The 17,647-nt window shown below is 39.5% G+C and overlaps 1 protein-coding gene across 1 annotated transcript in view; it reads right to left on the reverse strand.

The window, feature by feature from the left end:
• Window positions 1-17,647, reverse strand: part of B4GALNT4 (beta-1,4-N-acetyl-galactosaminyltransferase 4) — a 181,683-nt gene that overhangs the window by 41,043 nt on the left and 122,993 nt on the right. Inside the window, exons 4-7 of the mRNA XM_088146137.1 lie at window positions 14,964-15,059; window positions 13,705-13,795; window positions 13,150-13,250; window positions 7,631-7,698 (exon numbers count right to left, since the gene is read on the reverse strand). Of these exons, the coding sequence (XP_088002263.1) occupies window positions 7,631-7,698; window positions 13,150-13,250; window positions 13,705-13,795; window positions 14,964-15,059 (356 nt within the window). The remainder of the gene's footprint in view (window positions 1-7,630; window positions 7,699-13,149; window positions 13,251-13,704; window positions 13,796-14,963; window positions 15,060-17,647) is intronic.

Consider the following 17,647-nt stretch of genomic DNA (forward strand, 5'->3'; position numbering starts at 1 on the left):
AGAAGTGAAGTTTTGACCCAAACCCTGTATGTATTTCCAAATCACATATGCACAACTTTGACCATAGCTTTCAGCTCAAGTGCAATGCAGGATTGAAAGATCTATGTCAAACCTCAAGTATTCAGAAAGCTATCTTTGCTAGAAAGGAGAGGAAGTACTGAAGGAATAAAGAGAAGAACTAGAACATAGGCAAAGAGGATGCTGTCAGTAATTCCAGCCATAACAGATGACCACCCCTAGCTGACTGGGGCAAGATAGAAGAGCTGCAGCTACAGCTGAGATCCTGCCATGCTATCACTGCTGCCTGCCAGTTCTGCTTGGTGACAGCAGAAGACTCCTAAAATCCTCCTTCTGCACACGTGCTGGCTTGGTGCACTTCATGTTGCTGCTGCTGCCATGGAAACCATATCCATCTTCCATACAGGGAGCCAGAATACTCTCTGCTTTGAATTAACCAATATACTCAATCTAGGCAATGTGTTATTCATTTTTATGACAACACAAACTCCCCAGAATTGAACAAAGTTTATTAATTTTGTAACTTAGGGATTCTTAAGTTACAAAATTTAGTTAGGGAAGTTAGGGATACTTAAGAAACCCTAAGTCCTGGGAGAAAAAAACAAGATCCAACTCTACGTGGAAAAACAAGGCCCAGGCTCCCAAAGTATATGATGGACAATTACCAACTTTAGCTGGTGCTTGCTAACTCAGCTGTGGCACTACCTTGCAGAAATGATGGTCTTTTTTCTAACAGCAAAAATATTGGGCTAACCAGAACTTGCTAGGAATGTGGGCATGACAAGTAGTTTACCTCAAAGCCATGAGATAACTGACTTCAAAGAGCTGCCCAAATGAGAAGGCCACAACTCACTCAAAGAACCCATGTTTAATCCCTGGTATCTTCACCCCAAATAATAGGTATCAGATGCCCAGAAAGTACTTAGTTGATAGCTCCCTATATTCTAACTTTACACTTCTGTAGAAATAAAAAAATAACAGCAAAAACCAAAATGGCCATTTTGCACCATTTCTTCAGTTCAGCAAGTGTTTGTCTGAATTATATCATTTGAAAGATAAGTACTTCTGGAGACCTAATCAAAAGTAGCACTTCTGGAACTTTAGTTGCCTAAGGAAACTAAGTAAGGGTGCCAAAAAGCTTTGGTCTTGAAAAGGCAAATGGGAAGGAATAGGTCGGCCACCAGTTTATAGCTGTTTAAATAAATTTAATGTTCCTTTTCCTTATCAGACCGATTCCATTGAGGGGCCTAATGAATCTTCTTTGAAAAACACAGACAATTCCAGTTGAGACTTGAACTCTCTTCTTTAGTTTACTGTGATATTTTTGTTTTCTATTCCCTTTATTTCACTTCACATAGTAATTCATTAGTTTTTAATTAATTCTCTGCTACATGTACTACCAACAGCATTTAACCAAAAGGAAAATGAGTCCCCCTCTCCAAATAATTATCTATAAAGCAGGAGGATCATCTTACATTCGCTGAACAGAGGCAGATACTTTTGAGAAGGAAATTCACTGAGAGTGAGAACTCTAGAAAAACATGTTGAATTCATGGATGGATTGTCTTCTCTGTCAATGGGCTCCAAATGTTTATAATTCTTCCTCATTTTTGAAAGATCATCATACATTAAGGGCCATCTTTCTTTGATAAATACAGCACATTACACAGCATTTCAACTGAAATGCTCTATAGAAAACTTTTTCCCCCCATTTTCTTTAAGCTTTGAATTTCTTTTTTAAACTGCCCTAAATAGCCTGTCTCTGTTGCCAGGTTATCCTTGGATTTTTTGTTTACATCAAGCTTAGATTCTTTGTTCTTATCCTTTTTCCCTTACATGATCACAGGGCTATTCAAGGAAGAAGTAGGTACAAAGGCTTTACTTTTCAAAGAGCCCCATGCTGTAGTAAGCATGTTGGGCATTAAACATTAAGAAAAAAGGAAAAAGAAGAAAAGAGAGACCTCTGGGCCTTCTCATAAAATTTGGAAAGTATAAATCCATCTACCCTTGGTCTGAGGTGATGAATTTTCATACAGATTTTTATTAAAAACGGAAATGACCTGAATAGAATTGTATCCTTCAAAGTAGACAATGACACTAAATTTACCTCTCCTGGTTCATTAATACCCAGCCAAGACTTTGGATAGAAGTTCAGAAGGGCCATAAAATGTAATGGTTTAATGGATATAGCACATGTTATCATTTAAGAGAGAGATGAATAGAAACATAGAACACCATAAAAACAAAACACAATAAAATATGCCCCAAATCAGGTGTGTAAAAACCTTTTATAGCATATATACAGCATTTGTATGTGTCTACACTGATATGTACAAGCAAGGCATGTAAACCAGCCATATCAAGGCCTGCTCATCACAGCTGTACTTCAATTGAAGAAGGATGAAAAGCTCCTCTAATTTCCCCTGGGAACTCCTGGAGGTGTATAGGCTTCTTGCTATCAAAGTTGGCTAGTCTCCAATCAGCTGTTTCATCAAACTGCGTACGGCAAATGAGTCCCAACAATTGTCACCCCTGCTAATGATGCCCGCCCTTCCCTCCCACTTTCTTTCACTGGCCCTTAATTAGATTACCACAGTACTTTGTCCCAAGCTAATCATCTGGAAGGCAATCTGCAGCAGAGGAACAACTCTCTCCCCAGCTGTTTTAAAACACTAGCCACAGGACAGGAGAAATTTTGAACAGCTCATGTATATCTCTTGGTGAACCAATCCCAAATGTTCAAAAGTCAGATCCTCTCCTTTAAAACCAGTTTCCAGAAATTGGAAAACATTGGACTATAACAAGCTCTCAAGTATGGATTATACCAAATCATTTCCAGGAACAGAAATAAGGAATGATTAATGATGGAATAAGGCTAAGAAATCTGACTTTGTGCATACTTTAAGGCATTGGTTCACAAAATGAAAGCTACATGGTTTCAGAGAGAATGGTCTGAACCAGAATTCAGCCTTTTTCTGCTCTTACTTTCACTCAACTAAAAAGTCTACTCCACTGTAAAATGTTCATTTAACAACTAAACACTTTAACACCATCAGCACCACCAAGGAGGTGGAATTGGAGGAGGAAGTAGGAAAAACCATGTTACTCTGTTGCTGGATAAACCAGCCTTTTTCATGTGACATGTCTGTTACAGTAAATGGAACTTAGATGTCTCAAGATTCCTCCTTGCAATTAATTTTAAATCACCTTATGGCAGATCCCAGCATGCACCTCAACCTTGTGAAAGATTTAATATAAAGGGTAAGAAGTTCCACCATAGAAATGGAGACTTAAAATCTTCTTTAATAAAGCATCCAGACCTGAAACAGAATGTAGTTCTCCTATAGAAGCCCTCAGGTCCTAAGCTCTTTAGAATTCTAGAGGTCTTAGTTATTACAGAGGCCAAGGGAACATCCCTTTCCTCAGTGCTGGGAAAACTAAGAATCCATGCATATATATTTTATGTGAAAAATAAAGTTTCTACTTTTTTAATTAAGCCACGAGAAGATACCTCTGCTAACCTGCTCCTGACTCTGCTTTGTAGTATTCAGAGATAATCTAACAAAGGCATTTAATTTTGTTCTGTTTCATATTTCAACATCTACCAAAAGAAAATTCATGATCAAATACTTTAGTTTTGTTCACTCCTGTTTCTCATGGGTTTGAGAACACCCAAGAACACATACTTGGGATGCTTAGAAGAATGGGATATATAGGAAAGGGAAAACTAACTCATTCAAAAAATGAGATTTGTCTGACCCAAATTCCAGTGCAAGACAGCTTGCCTATTTCCAGTTAAATATTGGGCAAGAGGTTCAGGGAACCTTAAATCCATAGCTTTTTAGATTTGAAATAGTAAACTACCCTCAGTGTCACTGTGTCTCCAACTGCCACAGAAAGATTGAGGTAACAATATATAGGCCTCTGTTTCTTGATCTGCTGAGCGCTTTGATTATTTAGTGACAAAAACACCTGCTGCATCTTAATATTCCTCCCTGCGTGAATCAGTGCTAGATCACTGAAAGATCTGAAGAAGATCCACATTTTTTAATTCTACTGAAGTTCCAGCATGATGGTATTACTGCTGGAAAATTTCCATCATGCCAGTAGTTGGCTTCGTTTCAGCTCAGTGTTTGCCCATTCATATTCTGTTCTTGCATTTGAATGACTTTCCTCATCAGTCTCCTCTAGCAGCAGAGAAAAGCAATAAGCATTCAGCGCATCTTCATTATTATTTTGGAGCTGTTAGTATTTTGATCTTAGCAAGGAAACTCTGCAAGCCCCACACTTCACCTCCAGTCTGATGATATAGTACAGGCTGTATCGCAGAGAAATAAGAGGCTATGCAAAGAAAAAAGGAATATCTATATATCTATATCAGGGGGATATGAAAGTAGTGCAAAGGCTGTCACTTCCAAAAAGGAAAGTTTGAAAGCTTCCCAGAGACCTATTTAAATATTACTTTCAACCACTGTGACTATGTGCAAAATAATCCCTTTCTGCATGGAAAGGACAAAGGAGTTTATATGCGTTAAAAGAACATAAACCCACTACATCATGAGTGGACAGTCTACAGCTCAGGAGGACTCTCATTGCAAAAAACCAACAACAACAACAAAAAATCATTTTATCTCCACCCTCCACCTCCGAGCAGGGCTGTGAGATAGGTTGGGCTGAAAGAAAGTGACTGCCCCCAAAGTCACCTAATGAGTTTCCATGGCTGAGGATAAATTTGAACCTAGGTTTTCCTTGTCCTGGCCACTAGATTACACTGGTTCCTGGTCCTGGCCACTACATCACACTGGCTTACAATTGCAGGCATTTTACTGTACATGAAAATAATGTATTAATGGGAGACACAATAATTCTGCCATGAGAAGAATCAGAAGATTAGTTCTGTGTCCAGAAGGAGAACTAGAACTAATGAATACACTTTCTAAAAAGATGTTGATTAAACATTAGGAGAAGCTTCCTAAAGGTAACAGCTGTTTTACAGTAGAAAAGGCTGCCTCGAGAGGTGACAGGTTTCCTTCACGGGATGTAATGAAGTAGAGGGAGGATGGTCATTTCCAAGAGATACTGCAGCTGCCTCCAATACTGAAGATCCTGTATGAATAGAAGGTCAGAACAGATACCTTCTAAGGGCTCCCACTTACTCAAATGGCCTGTGCTTTTCTATTGACAGGATGCAAAACCAGAGAAAACACTTTTGAGTGTAAGGGAAACACCTCTTCAACAAAGTGCCAAGAGAGGTCCAGCTTGATGATCAACTGATGGAGCAAAGGAAGACACAGCCATAAGAGAGCTGCCAGCTTCATTCAAAGCAGAATCAAAACAATCGGAAGGGAGTTGTCAGGCTCCTAGCTTGACAGAAAGTAGCTTAGCTTCAAAGTGACCGGCCTTTGTGTAAAACAGAGAGAGAACAGAAGACAGTAAAGGAAAAGTAGAAAGATGCAGAACAGAAGTCAGTAAGGAAAGAAAAAGGCTAATGGAGAAGCAAGTTTAGTTGCCACTTTAAGCAGCTTTGAGAGACAGTGTGGGTTTGCACAGGCTAAAATGAGGATGGGTATTTATGGTTCAATGTTGGTAGGAGTTTAGGTACAGTCTTAGCACATCATGTGAGCCAGGTCATCATGTTAAGCTGTGGTGGGGTTTATTTGACTGGGACCACAATGTTATGGGAACATACCAAACTGTGCTTTGTGAACTTGGGTTGGGTCAGGAAAGCTGGGTCTAAGGTTAACCATTTACAGCCAGTAAAGTCAACTGACATAACTCAATTTTCAGAAAATTAAATAATAAGAATATCTGCAAGAAATACCATTTGCCTGCAAGCAAGAACTGGTGGGACCACAAAACAGACAAAGGAATAGGAAATGAAGAAGCTCAAGTGCTCTGGGACTTTAGAATTCAAACAGACAAGCACCTGCCACACAACACCCCAGACTTAACAATTGTTGATAAGAAAGATAAAAAAGTCTGGATAGTGGACATGGCAATACCTGGAGACAGCAGATTAGAAGAGAAAGAACTGGAGAAAATCACAAAATACAAAGACCTGTAAATAGATGTAGAATGGCAAAAGAAAGCAAAGATAGTACCAATAGTTATAGGCGCCTTAGGTGCAATCCCAAAACATCTGGAGCACCACTTGAACACCATTGGCATGGACAAAATCACCGTCAATTGCAAAAGGCAGCTTTACCTGGAACAGCTTATATCCTGCAATGATACTTTTAACACCATCAAGCAAATCTGCCTATCCCAGGTCCTTGAGAAGGACTCGATAGGTGGATAAAAATGTCAAATCCAGTCTAAACATCTGGCTGACTGTGCGACCAACCATAATAATAAAAATGGCACCTTAATTATTTATTGTTGGCAATAATAATAATAAAAAACCCCAGATCAGCAGCCACTGTGCCCTCAGCTGGCAATTGGCAATTATCAGCAGAAAAGATTGGCTAGGCTGGTTAGCTCCTTTTTTGCTAGCAAGGAAGGAGCAAGATGTGGTTTTGCAGTATGAAGCATGCCCAGTGGTGTAACTATGCAAGGCCTGCCCAACAGCAGGTCACAACACAGACATATAAGGGCTTGTACACTGTGGGGCAGGGCTTGCTATAACTCATCCCGCTTTGCTGCAGATACCCTGCTTGCCTCAATATATTATCATAGCTGTTACTCAGCATTCTATTTCCTCAAAACAGCTCTCCTTCATATCTGATATATTACTTCTAAATGTGTAATTACATGGTGCATGGTCACCTAGAGTTTGTGTCTTGGTGAACTCTTTGAAAAAAGCAAGCTCACTGCTACTTCTACCCCACCTCCAATCTGGAGGTCATTATTCCACCTGGCAAGGCAAGAAGTTCAGAGAAACTCTTTTGGGGCAAGGGCTTCAACTGGCCAGCTCTGACCATCTCTCAGGCTTAATCCAGCACAGAAGCTGGGTGAGGGCAGTTTATACCAGCTCTGATGTAAGATGCAATACTAAAATAAATGTGAAGCCTTTCTGCCTCTTTCCAAGAAGAGTTGCAATATGCTCCTTGTATGACCTGTCAGGAAGAGTGAGGAGGGCTTTGAACAGACTCCTTTAGATGATGTTTTCTGGCACAAGGGCCTTCGAGCATCAGTTCCTAGAGGCCTCAGTAGAGGACTACAAGAAAATTGGGAAATTCAGAAGGGTGGCTGAGGAAAGAGAACAAGACTCTCTCCTGGTTGAATCTGTTCTGGAGATCCCAATACCCCCCACAGAAAATCCTCCATGCATAGGTCTCCCATCTGCAACAGGAGCCTAAACAGAGTACTCTGTAGCTGTTCTTGGACCTACCAATTCAAAAGCTCACTCACTTCCTTCATATGAGCTCAGATTGAGCCCATGGATTATGCCCTCTTGAGGGTATAGTAATCTCCACTCCCACAGATTTCAGTGGAGAGAATTAAAAAAAACCAAATCTGCCTCAAGAAAAATAAAAATGCATTCTTCCACCTCATGACTTCGCTGCTTTCATTTGGCAGAGCTTCAAAAGCAGTGAATTATTCTTCCTTTTAATTCTTAGGATCATTCTATCAGTCATAATGGAGAATGGAAGGACATGGTGGTAGCACCTACCGGATTGGCTTTGAGACTTGAGAGCTGAATTTTGTGAATTCTCCTGGAGCAGTCCACTCAGAGCCCAGCTAAAGGGGGGGAGAAGAAATGAAGAAATTGTTTCATCTTTTACACCAATAAAAAGTACTGAAGATTTTGATCACTGTGGATTTCCTAATAACCTCATTAGTTATTGACATCAGCTGCTCAAAAACTGAGTTACTAGGTAAAGTCTGTTGCTACTGCCTTCTTCCAGAAAATATATATATATATATATATATATATATATATATATATATATATATATTTTACTTCCCAGTCTCACTTAGCCTTAGGATCTCTTGATACTCTCCTATTCAAGAACTAATCTGGTCCATCTGGGCTTGGCTTTTGCAAATAGCCAAGATCAACAAGGGACTTCCAAGAACTGATCAAACAAGAATGCCCTGCAAGTGGTCACCTCCGAGATAATGTAAGAATGGTAAGCCTTGTCCCATAATAGAGTCTCCATAATGATCCCAATCTCCATAATTGAGATAAAAATAGTTGTTGTAGCTACAACTTTTTCCTTTCCTAAGGGCACTGTTGCAGTTTCACCATGCAAATAATAAAAAAATTCACTTGTGTCTGTATGAGCATCCTCATCTCTGCTCCCTAGGGCTGGAAAAGAAGAAGGGGAAGTATAGAAATTACACAAAAATCAGTGCTCAGGCCTGCACCCTGCCCCTCTCAATCTTCTTTTTGTCTTTGTATTTGCTTTTACAGGGAGGGAATAACAATGGTTGCTTTGTGAAGGTAACAACAAAGCTGCTTTTCCAATCATTCTTGAAAAAAGTGGGGTGGGTGGGGTGGGCATGTTGGCTTCAGGAGGGGAAAAATCCAAGGAGATGGGAGGCAGAGCAGGAATACCCACCAATGGAACACCCAGAGAAAAAACTATGAAATTGCCTTTGCAGCATTTGCTATGGGGTATCAACTGAGCTGAAAATTAATAGTCTCAGCTGGCAATGGCTTCAGAAAGCTCCACAGCATTCTCATAACACAGGGAGGTGGCATTGATCCTAGGTCTGGGTAGTCCTTATATGTGAAAGGGACATAAATGTGCAAGTCTTGACATTGGCCTTTATGCATCCATTACAAATATACAGAGTGAAAGAACTATAGCTGTTCTGAGACTTGGACATGCATGCTTAAAATTTGACCATAAAGGAAGATTTAATTTTGTTTTACTTTAATTTGTTAACGGAAAGTCAAAAGCGCAGATTATAAATCTGTTTGGTGCACCCTGGGGGTTTCAAAACTTTCCAATATTTGAGAGACAGTCTTTGAAGTACATCTGAGATAAGTAATAAAAACATATGTTCAGAAGAATGGAAAACAGATATGAAATCTGATCAGTTTCATATGCAAAGTTCACTGCCTTGAAAGCAGCAAGAGTGTTCCTAGTGATTACCTACTTCCTAATGTCTTTAGAACCAAGCTATTAATCATATATCTTTGTATGTATCTTTTTCCTGATGGTTCTTCCAGCCCTTCCTTCTTTACTGACAAACAGATTCAGAGGCTCTAATTAAGGGCTGAAAAAATAGTGCAGGGGGTGCAGCTTAACCCTTTCTCATCAGTTTCTGGCACAAAAACATTCTGTCCACATTGCTTTGAAAAGAAATCAGTCCTTCATGGTTTCTTGCAACAATTGTTAAAGCAACTAAGAGTTTATGCAAATAGTACTTCCTTCCCATTTCTCTCATACTCTTGGTTGGAAAAAGGAATCATAGAGAAGTAACTCCAAGCAGAGTCAGCTTTAGCCCAAAGCCATTTCCTTGTAGGGTTAGATCAGCCTTCTCCTAGCTGGTGTCCTCCAGATGTGCCTTTAATCTTCCTGGCTGCAAGTTGGAGAGATGCAGTTCCAACACGACTGAAGGCATTAGACTGGGAGTGGGTAGCCTAGACTAAAGCAGCCAAATATAATAGTTCTCGTAGCTAGGGGGTAAACTAGGAGCACCATAATCAATGTGCGTGAGAACTGTGTTCAAATTAAAGACAACGCATATTTCCATCTTGAAACCATATTCTCTAACTCCTCAAAATACACCCTCTAAGTTTACCAGATGAAAATATTCCTATTCGTGAGAAGTCGGACTAAGGGCAGAGTCAGACAACTTAGCACAGCCTGAAGGATTGTGTGAACTATTGGATTTCAGACACATTGAACATATGAAGGAGTTGTTACACATATCTAACCCTTGGACTGAAATCTTTTGCTGATTCCTTATAAGCTATAACATGCCATTAGCATTTCACGTACAAGTATACCAGTAATATTGAATGAGTAGTCCCCTGAGGCATCTTTCATAACTTTGCTGGATGTCAGATTTTGCTGAACAGCAAAATAGCACCAAGATTGTAAAAATCAAAATAGCCTGAGGAGTTGCATTAATTCTCTTTCTATCCATTATATCTGTGTCTGTAGATGGAACTGAATGCACTTTTCCCAGATTCAGAGAAATCTAAAGAGGGATTGTTGACAACATGGGGGCAGAAGCACTTATTTAGCTGTTTTCAAACATTTTAAAGATAGACATATGAGCTTAAAAAAATCACAAAAACGGTAGATTTCTCTATCTGAAGTTATTTTGTACATTCTTTGTTATGCTTCTTATGTTACCTCTTTCCAAAACAGCAAATTGTTCACAGTATGAACTGATACCAATATGATGCCCAACTACTTGAGTCACATAGAGATTGCTTTTTGTAATGCTGGAGTGGGTTGGGGAATGTTGGTTTGTACCAGGTGCTTACAGATGGGAATTTGAAGCATTGTATGTTGAGGGATGGAACTGGAGAGTGTTGGAAGAAGCAAAGTAAGTAGGTTGGGACAATGCTGAGGGCAAGGTAGAGCAATGACTGGATCAGGATCCAGAATGAGTTTTAGGAGATTTGGGCTGGAAATCCACCCCTAGACAGTGGCAGAGGCAGAGAGGAGGGAGCATGATGGAGACTGTAGTTTCATCCAACATCTTGGATACCAGGGAAGGATTAGATGTGTGGCAGTCACCATTTGTAAGCAGAGGACTGGGTGAGAGAGACTGAGTGGGGTGAGGTAGTACAAGAGCTTGCCCTGGTGAAAGCAGGCAAGGGGAAAGTGCAAGGCTGGGGCATGGAAGAGAGAGAGCTGGCAACATTAAGCAGATATTGGGGCTGCCTGTTAACAGTGCACAGAGGCTATGGCAGCTGTGGGCCTCTGAGGTGTCAGGTCATTGTGAAACAGTAGCAGTGTGAGGGGGAAGGGTTCGGACCCCTTTCCCTGGAAGAGAGGCTAGGAGGACCAAAGAGAGTCTTCCCCTAGAGTGAGAGAGGAGGTAGAAAATTAGTAAGGCTCTAATGGGAGTAGGACTTGAGGGGCTCCTGGGGAGGTGTTTGTAGGGAATGGTAGGTGTGGATGATGTGCATGTGGCAAGGGGCACCAGCTGTTTAGGTAAGCAAACTGTGGCCTCACTAGCTTATTTCAGTGTGAAATAAGGAACAGTAACCGATATGGAGTTTTGGGGGAGGTCAGCCAATCCAGTAGGGAGCTATGGCACTACACACCACATATCCAGTGGGTGGAAGAGGTAGTTTTGATGAATGGTGGCTGTTACAGGAGAAAGGGGAACCATAATTGGGTGCAGACTCCCATTTGTTACCCAGTACCTGCTTTTGAACCTGAAGGTCAGACTTCTGGGTGTCTTAGTCTCAGGCTGCTGTTAGTAAATATCTAGTTTGTTCATAATAAGATCTCTTTCATTCATGACCTGGCAGCACATGAATGGGCAGACTCAACATGTATCACTGAAACCTGATTAGGTAAAGAGAGCAATGTAGTCCTGACAGATATATGCCCTCCTGAAGATTTCAGATCCTTCAACAGCCACTGCTGATGATACCCAGTTATACAGAGTCACCCTAGGCCAGATCAGAGATGCCAAAGAAGTCTTTGCCTAATGCTAGGGGGCTGTAAGGGACTGGATAGGTAAAAAAAATCCTGCTCAGACTGGATCCCTGCTTTATTTCTGATCGATTAATAGATCTGAAAAGGTTACACTTCCCTTTGAAGGGTAAGGTCCATGGCTTAGGGGATTTCCTGAAAACCCCTGGTCCTGCTGGAACACCTTCAGGTTCTGCTGGAACAGGAGACAGAAACCATGACCAGGGGAGTCTTTGTCCTTCTTAAACTGGTGTGCCATTTGCAGCCCTTCCTGGACCAAGAAACCTTATCAATAGTAATCACACCCTCATCACCAAACAATTAAATGACTATAATATGTTCTACTAGGGGCTGCATCTAACTGCAAAATGCAGTTGGTACAAAATGCAGTTGTCTGGTTAGTAATATGTGAGAACTGGAATTGTAATATCATATTGATCTGGGGTCACTACGCTGTGGCTATTAGTAGTTTTCCAGAGCCAATCCAAAGTTCTTTCCTTAATCTATAATGCCCTTTGTGACTTGACTTTAGGTTATTTGAGGAGCTGGCTCTGCTAATTGGATTCTGCCGAAACTGTGCAAGCATCCAGGGAAGGGATACTGAGGGCCCTGAACCCACACAAAGTCAAGGGGTCACGGACCCAGAGGCTGTCTTCCGGCAGCCTCAATGCTACGGAATGATTTGCCTTGAAGGTCTATTCTGGCATTCCTTGAGGCTGTCAAGACTGTTTTGTTTAAGCAGGCTTTTGAGATATAATGTGTGGATTTTTTAAATCTTCTCTTTTATTTTATTGTGACACTGGGCTGCTGCTTTTTTATTTGATTGATGGTTTGGGTTATGATGGTTTGGTCTGGCAGTTGGACAGAGTAATTGTTTGGGATTTTATATGATGCTTTTATGATGGTTAATTTGTAAACCATCCAGAATCTGGGAGCTTGGCAGTGTATAAATACATGTAATAACTAATTAAGTAATTAAATAAACCAATCCATTTTGCCTGCCATCAAACTGCAAAGTTCCTCCCTTATATGGAAAACCATGCCTTATTTCCAGCATTTCTTTATTCTTTAACGTAGTGGTAAATAGACTCTCAGCACATAGTATGGAAATGAGAACTCAATTTTCATTCTGAATGAATTGAGAGAAATAACCACAAAACTTGTGCTATTGCCATAGACAAGAGACCTACAATCCAAAGCAGTGTTAGTGAAGAAACCAAGTGGGTTCAAGCTGTGAACCACAGCAACAGAAGGGGGCTTGCATATAAAACATCACTATCGCAACATGTGAGAATTTCAAACAGATCCTCAGACACACACATTTGAATTTTGTACAATAGATCCAGGTTTTAATTATGCAGCCTCCAGATGTAAAACTCACAGCTGAGTTGGTTCAAGGTTTATATGTCTCCCAGTGGCAACACTATAGTTCCATTTACATGTAACTCTCTCAGCAAGGAATCAGAGAGATGATGCCAGATGGCACTGTGTGTAAGAAGGCTATAAGAAGCACATCTACCCAGAAAGTTGCTACAATGCCATTATCATTATCTTACTATTATATGAAGTTGCCCACCTTGCCCACAAATGCCACCAGACGTATATTGGCTGGAGTCTCATCAGAGCTGAGCCAAAATTCAGAATTATCATCCGAAGCTACAGAAAACTGAAAGTCTCCTATAAGACAAGGAAAGAGAATTTAACCATGAACAAGACAGAGGTAGCAGCAGATAAGAGCAGGAATGTGGAGTGAGATTTAAATTTGTTTCCTGTCCTGGTGGGCTGGGCATGTACCTGCAAGTTACAATGTCATGTGTTCTTAAATGTTACTGTCTGATCTCAAAAATCTAGAGTGGCAATGCCTCATTGTTGTTGCTTATTTTTAAGAAGGGAGGTGAAAGAAATAATGTTTTCTCATAAGCTTTTTGAAGGCATGAAACCTTGTGACCAGGGGAGGGAGTAAGGAGCAAAACGTGATCCAATCATTACTTAGATAATCTGGCTTCCTCTGAAGCTGTCCAAAAATGCCCTTCTGAGACTGTAGGAGAAAGGCAATAATAGGGGCTTTCTGGATAAAAATATTCTTTCACAAAGGAAGCTCTGCCCTTGAAAGGGAAGTTATTGTACTCACCATCTTTGAAGGGATGAATGTAGCCAAAAATACGTAGTCCATAATTTTTCCACTTGGGTGACACAGCCAACTTTTTTACTGTTGTACGAGTCTAAAGTCAGAAAGGAAAAGAGAGTCTCTTTGCATGTAACATTCCACTTCACAGGTTTTGGGCAAATGCTATGCAACTATATTCACTGTAATTGCACACTGAAAACAGAATATATATGAGTTTCTATGCATTGTACAAATTCTATGCATTATACAAAACATCAGCAGGGTGAGGGAATGCCAGTTAAACTTTCTCTCCAGTTATAGTAAATAATGTCCTATTACTTTTGTGATACTGTCTGCTTTATTATGTGTTGTACTATTGTCTTGATGTTTTGCTCTTGTAAGCTATTTTATATTGCTGGCCTTTGGCTATAAAATTCATTCATTCATTCATTCATTCATTCATTCATTCATTCATTCATTCATTCATTCATCAAAGTGACTATTGTAAGAATAAAGAACATTAATTACAAGAATGTATGAAGCCAAGTGGGCATTTCTATTGTACTGCTGATCTCCCCACACTATAACTTCCTCTATCAGGACCAAATTTTGCAAGAGTTTCCAGATTTGGTCTGTCCTAATCAGTGGGAATTCCTTGGCCATTATCATAAGAATAGGATACTATACAGACTATATTCTTACTGAATTCTGTGCCCTTAGGTTGTACTGAACTGCAACTCCATTTATTTTTTTAGTTTTTTTTAAATCCTGCCTTTATTATTTTTTATAAACAACTTAAGGCAGTGAACAAACCTAGTACTCCTTCCTCCTCCTATTCTCCCCACAACAACACCCTTGTGAGGTAAGTTGGGCTGAGAGAGATAATTTCTGGATAGCACAGTGTTTAATTAGGAGAAACTGTAGTCCAGCAAATCATGATGGCTCCTGATAAAGAAAAGACCATTGTTGTGATTATTTTATTTTTGTACACTTTGATTTTTCTTGCTTTGTTGTATACTATCCAGAGTCGGCACAATTGGAGCAGTTTACAAATGTTGTAAACATATGAATGAATGCATAAATAAATAAATACTATTAAATTGAGTGGAAGATATTACTGGACTGGAGTTCACTAGCATTTAGATCAAGCCAAACATTTTAGCAAAATGTAAATTCATTCCAAAAGTGCTTAAGAATATTTACTGCATAGAGAAAGAAAGGAAACACTCTCTCTTGGAAGTTATGAAACACTGGCATTTTTTTGGAGAATAGATTATACTCACATGAGGATATAGGGGAAAATGCAGATTCTTCCTTAGATGTCCCACAGCTCCTCCACACCAGTCTTCAAATACATGCAGGTTTGCTCTCCCTTTATACTGCAGAATAAAATGGTGTCATTTAGGCTATACATAAATTCTCCAGCAGTTTTTGTAGAGTATGATGTATGTATGTGTAGGTATGCAGGTTTGTGTATGTATAAAACAAGAATACAGAACCTGAGTTCCTCTAGAAATGTTGGATTTCAACTTGTATCACCCCAAACCAATGTTAAAGGGTTGTGGGAATTCTTGAATACAAGTTTAGTAATGTAACACATCTTTCTCCTAGAGATGCCAGGTAGACACATAAATTGTTGATAACATTCATCGCTAGCAAAGAGGAAGGCTATGAATTTCATTAAAACAAAAAACAAACAAACAAACCCCAAACTAAGCATCACTCCATATTTTACATGGTAGATATTACTGGATAGGTACTGATGAACGCAATGCATTATACAGTGTAACCCACTACAAGATTCTCTGGAGTGTAGATAGGTTATAAATATGTTAAATAAAATGTGCTTGAGACGAGTTTGAGATTCCCTAAAGGATAAATATTAATGTATACCTAAAAAAGATGATATGGCAGCCATTTGTTTATCAGTGAATAAATAATTGAATAACTGAAACTTCTGACTAGTTTATAAATACGATTTAAAACCAGAAAAAAACTTAAGTATAATAAAAGAATGTAAAATCAGAAGAGCTGCAGAATAAACCAAAATATACCAACAGAAGAGAATATCTCTAGCTCAGGGTTGAAGTGTGGAGTCCTTGGTGTTCTCTGTGCTTGTTTTCTTGCAGACATTTCATGACCCAACTAGGTAACATCTTCAGTGCTAGAAGGGAGCAGGGTTTGCTCTCTGTTTATATAGCTTACCCTGTCAGTGTTGGAGGAGGTGTTGTTTTTCTCCTTGGTATAATAGTTCTTTGATTAGGCTTTTGTTTACTGCTTGTTGTTTACTGATGAGGCAAGCTACTGTATATGAACAGAGCGCAAACCCCACTCCCTTCAAGCACTGAAGATGTTACCTAGTCCAGTAATGAAACATCTGAAAGAAAACAACCAAGCTCAGAGAACACCAAGGACTCCACAAACCAAAGTACACGAAACAGAACAAAATTCTACCACTTGCATCCTGGCTTGTGGTATTAGCCCAAAGATGGGCTGGGTATTTAGACCTTAAAAGTCAATAATGCCTCCTTGAAAAACAATGATGTCTCCAACTCTGAAAGAAACAGGGGTGAGGCTTAAAAGCTTAAAAGCACTAGATGCTATAGTTTCAGATAGCCAGTTGCAATCTGACATATCTGATAAAGTACTGGAGCACATTATGGGCTCTCAACTAGAGCCAATAGTGAGATCATTTAGACCCATCCCAATCAGTCTTGATTATGGGAAAACTGATATAATCAATATTCTCCCAATAGGAAAGGAAATATAAAATGAAAAAAACTCTAGCTTCTGCACAGCCAGCATAATTTAGGAAAATCTTTCCTCCCAGTATTACCTTTCCTGTAATTCAAACCCACTCAGTTGGTCACAGCCACATGCAGTAGTAATGGCCTCTTCCTACTACTGACAGCTACACCCTAACATTATTGTATGATTTGGCATAAGCTTAGTACCAAGCCAATATTGGTACTAAGCTTATGCCATATCATTTGTATCATCCAAGGACTCTCGTGGCTAAAAAGAGGAATTCTGTCCAGCTACAGCAAGATATATGGTAACTGCTGCATATTTCCCAAGCTGCCTTTATCAACAACACATTTTCATTGGAAAAAGCAGATCTAAGCCCAACAGATAGTTGTATTAAACCAAAATGTTATTACAGCAACCTCAAAGATGCATGGGGATTACAGTTTTATAAGAAGGTTGAGAATTTTCTGTTAGAGAATCTTAACTCACACAGAGCTTCTTACTGCCAGGGTTGCGCTATATCTGCCTTTGTGTACTCCTACCCCCATGTTTTTCTCATTATTTTGTAATTTCTTTCTACCTTCTGAGGCTCATTCTACTGGTTAAGCACTGGCACCAACTTATGGACTTTATTTATTCTTTCATTACTACTATTGACCCTCCCTATCGCAGCTCTGGTTCATAAAATATGGTAGCATACTGAAGACACAATAAAAATGTACTTTTATTAAGGCCTTGCATGTGCAAACCTGGTATTCGTGAACTCTGTTTTTATGTTGTTTTTTTCTTAGTTTTGTACGCCACCCAGAGTCCACTGGAGTTGGATGGCCAATAAATTTAAAATAATAATGCATATACTTTACATAACAGAGAGAAGTTAGTATTATAATCCTTCCTTATCACATCCAGGCACTCTTGCACATAGACAATTTTGATTGAAGATGTTTTCAAACACAGGATCTCTATGTGCCTTCTAAGGTAATACAGAGCCATGTGAAGTAGGGCTCTATCATGGATAGACATGTATGTTATGTACCTTGAAAGTTAATAGTCTTACATGAATGAGAAATGTGGAGAATGGAAAAGTTCCTTTGCTATTCAGAAACAGCCCTCTGCTATTTAAGCCTACCTGTAGTAGAAAAAAGAAGCTACATTTTGGTATCATCTATAAAGTAGCACCATCTGTAGGTACTAATATCTAGAACATGTTATTTCAACA

Source organism: Python bivittatus, unplaced genomic scaffold, assembly GCF_059951505.1.
Source record: "Python bivittatus isolate LINGU-HERP-01145 unplaced genomic scaffold, Pbiv_v1 ctg000480_np1212, whole genome shotgun sequence".
Taxonomy (NCBI): domain Eukaryota; kingdom Metazoa; phylum Chordata; class Lepidosauria; order Squamata; family Pythonidae; genus Python; species Python bivittatus.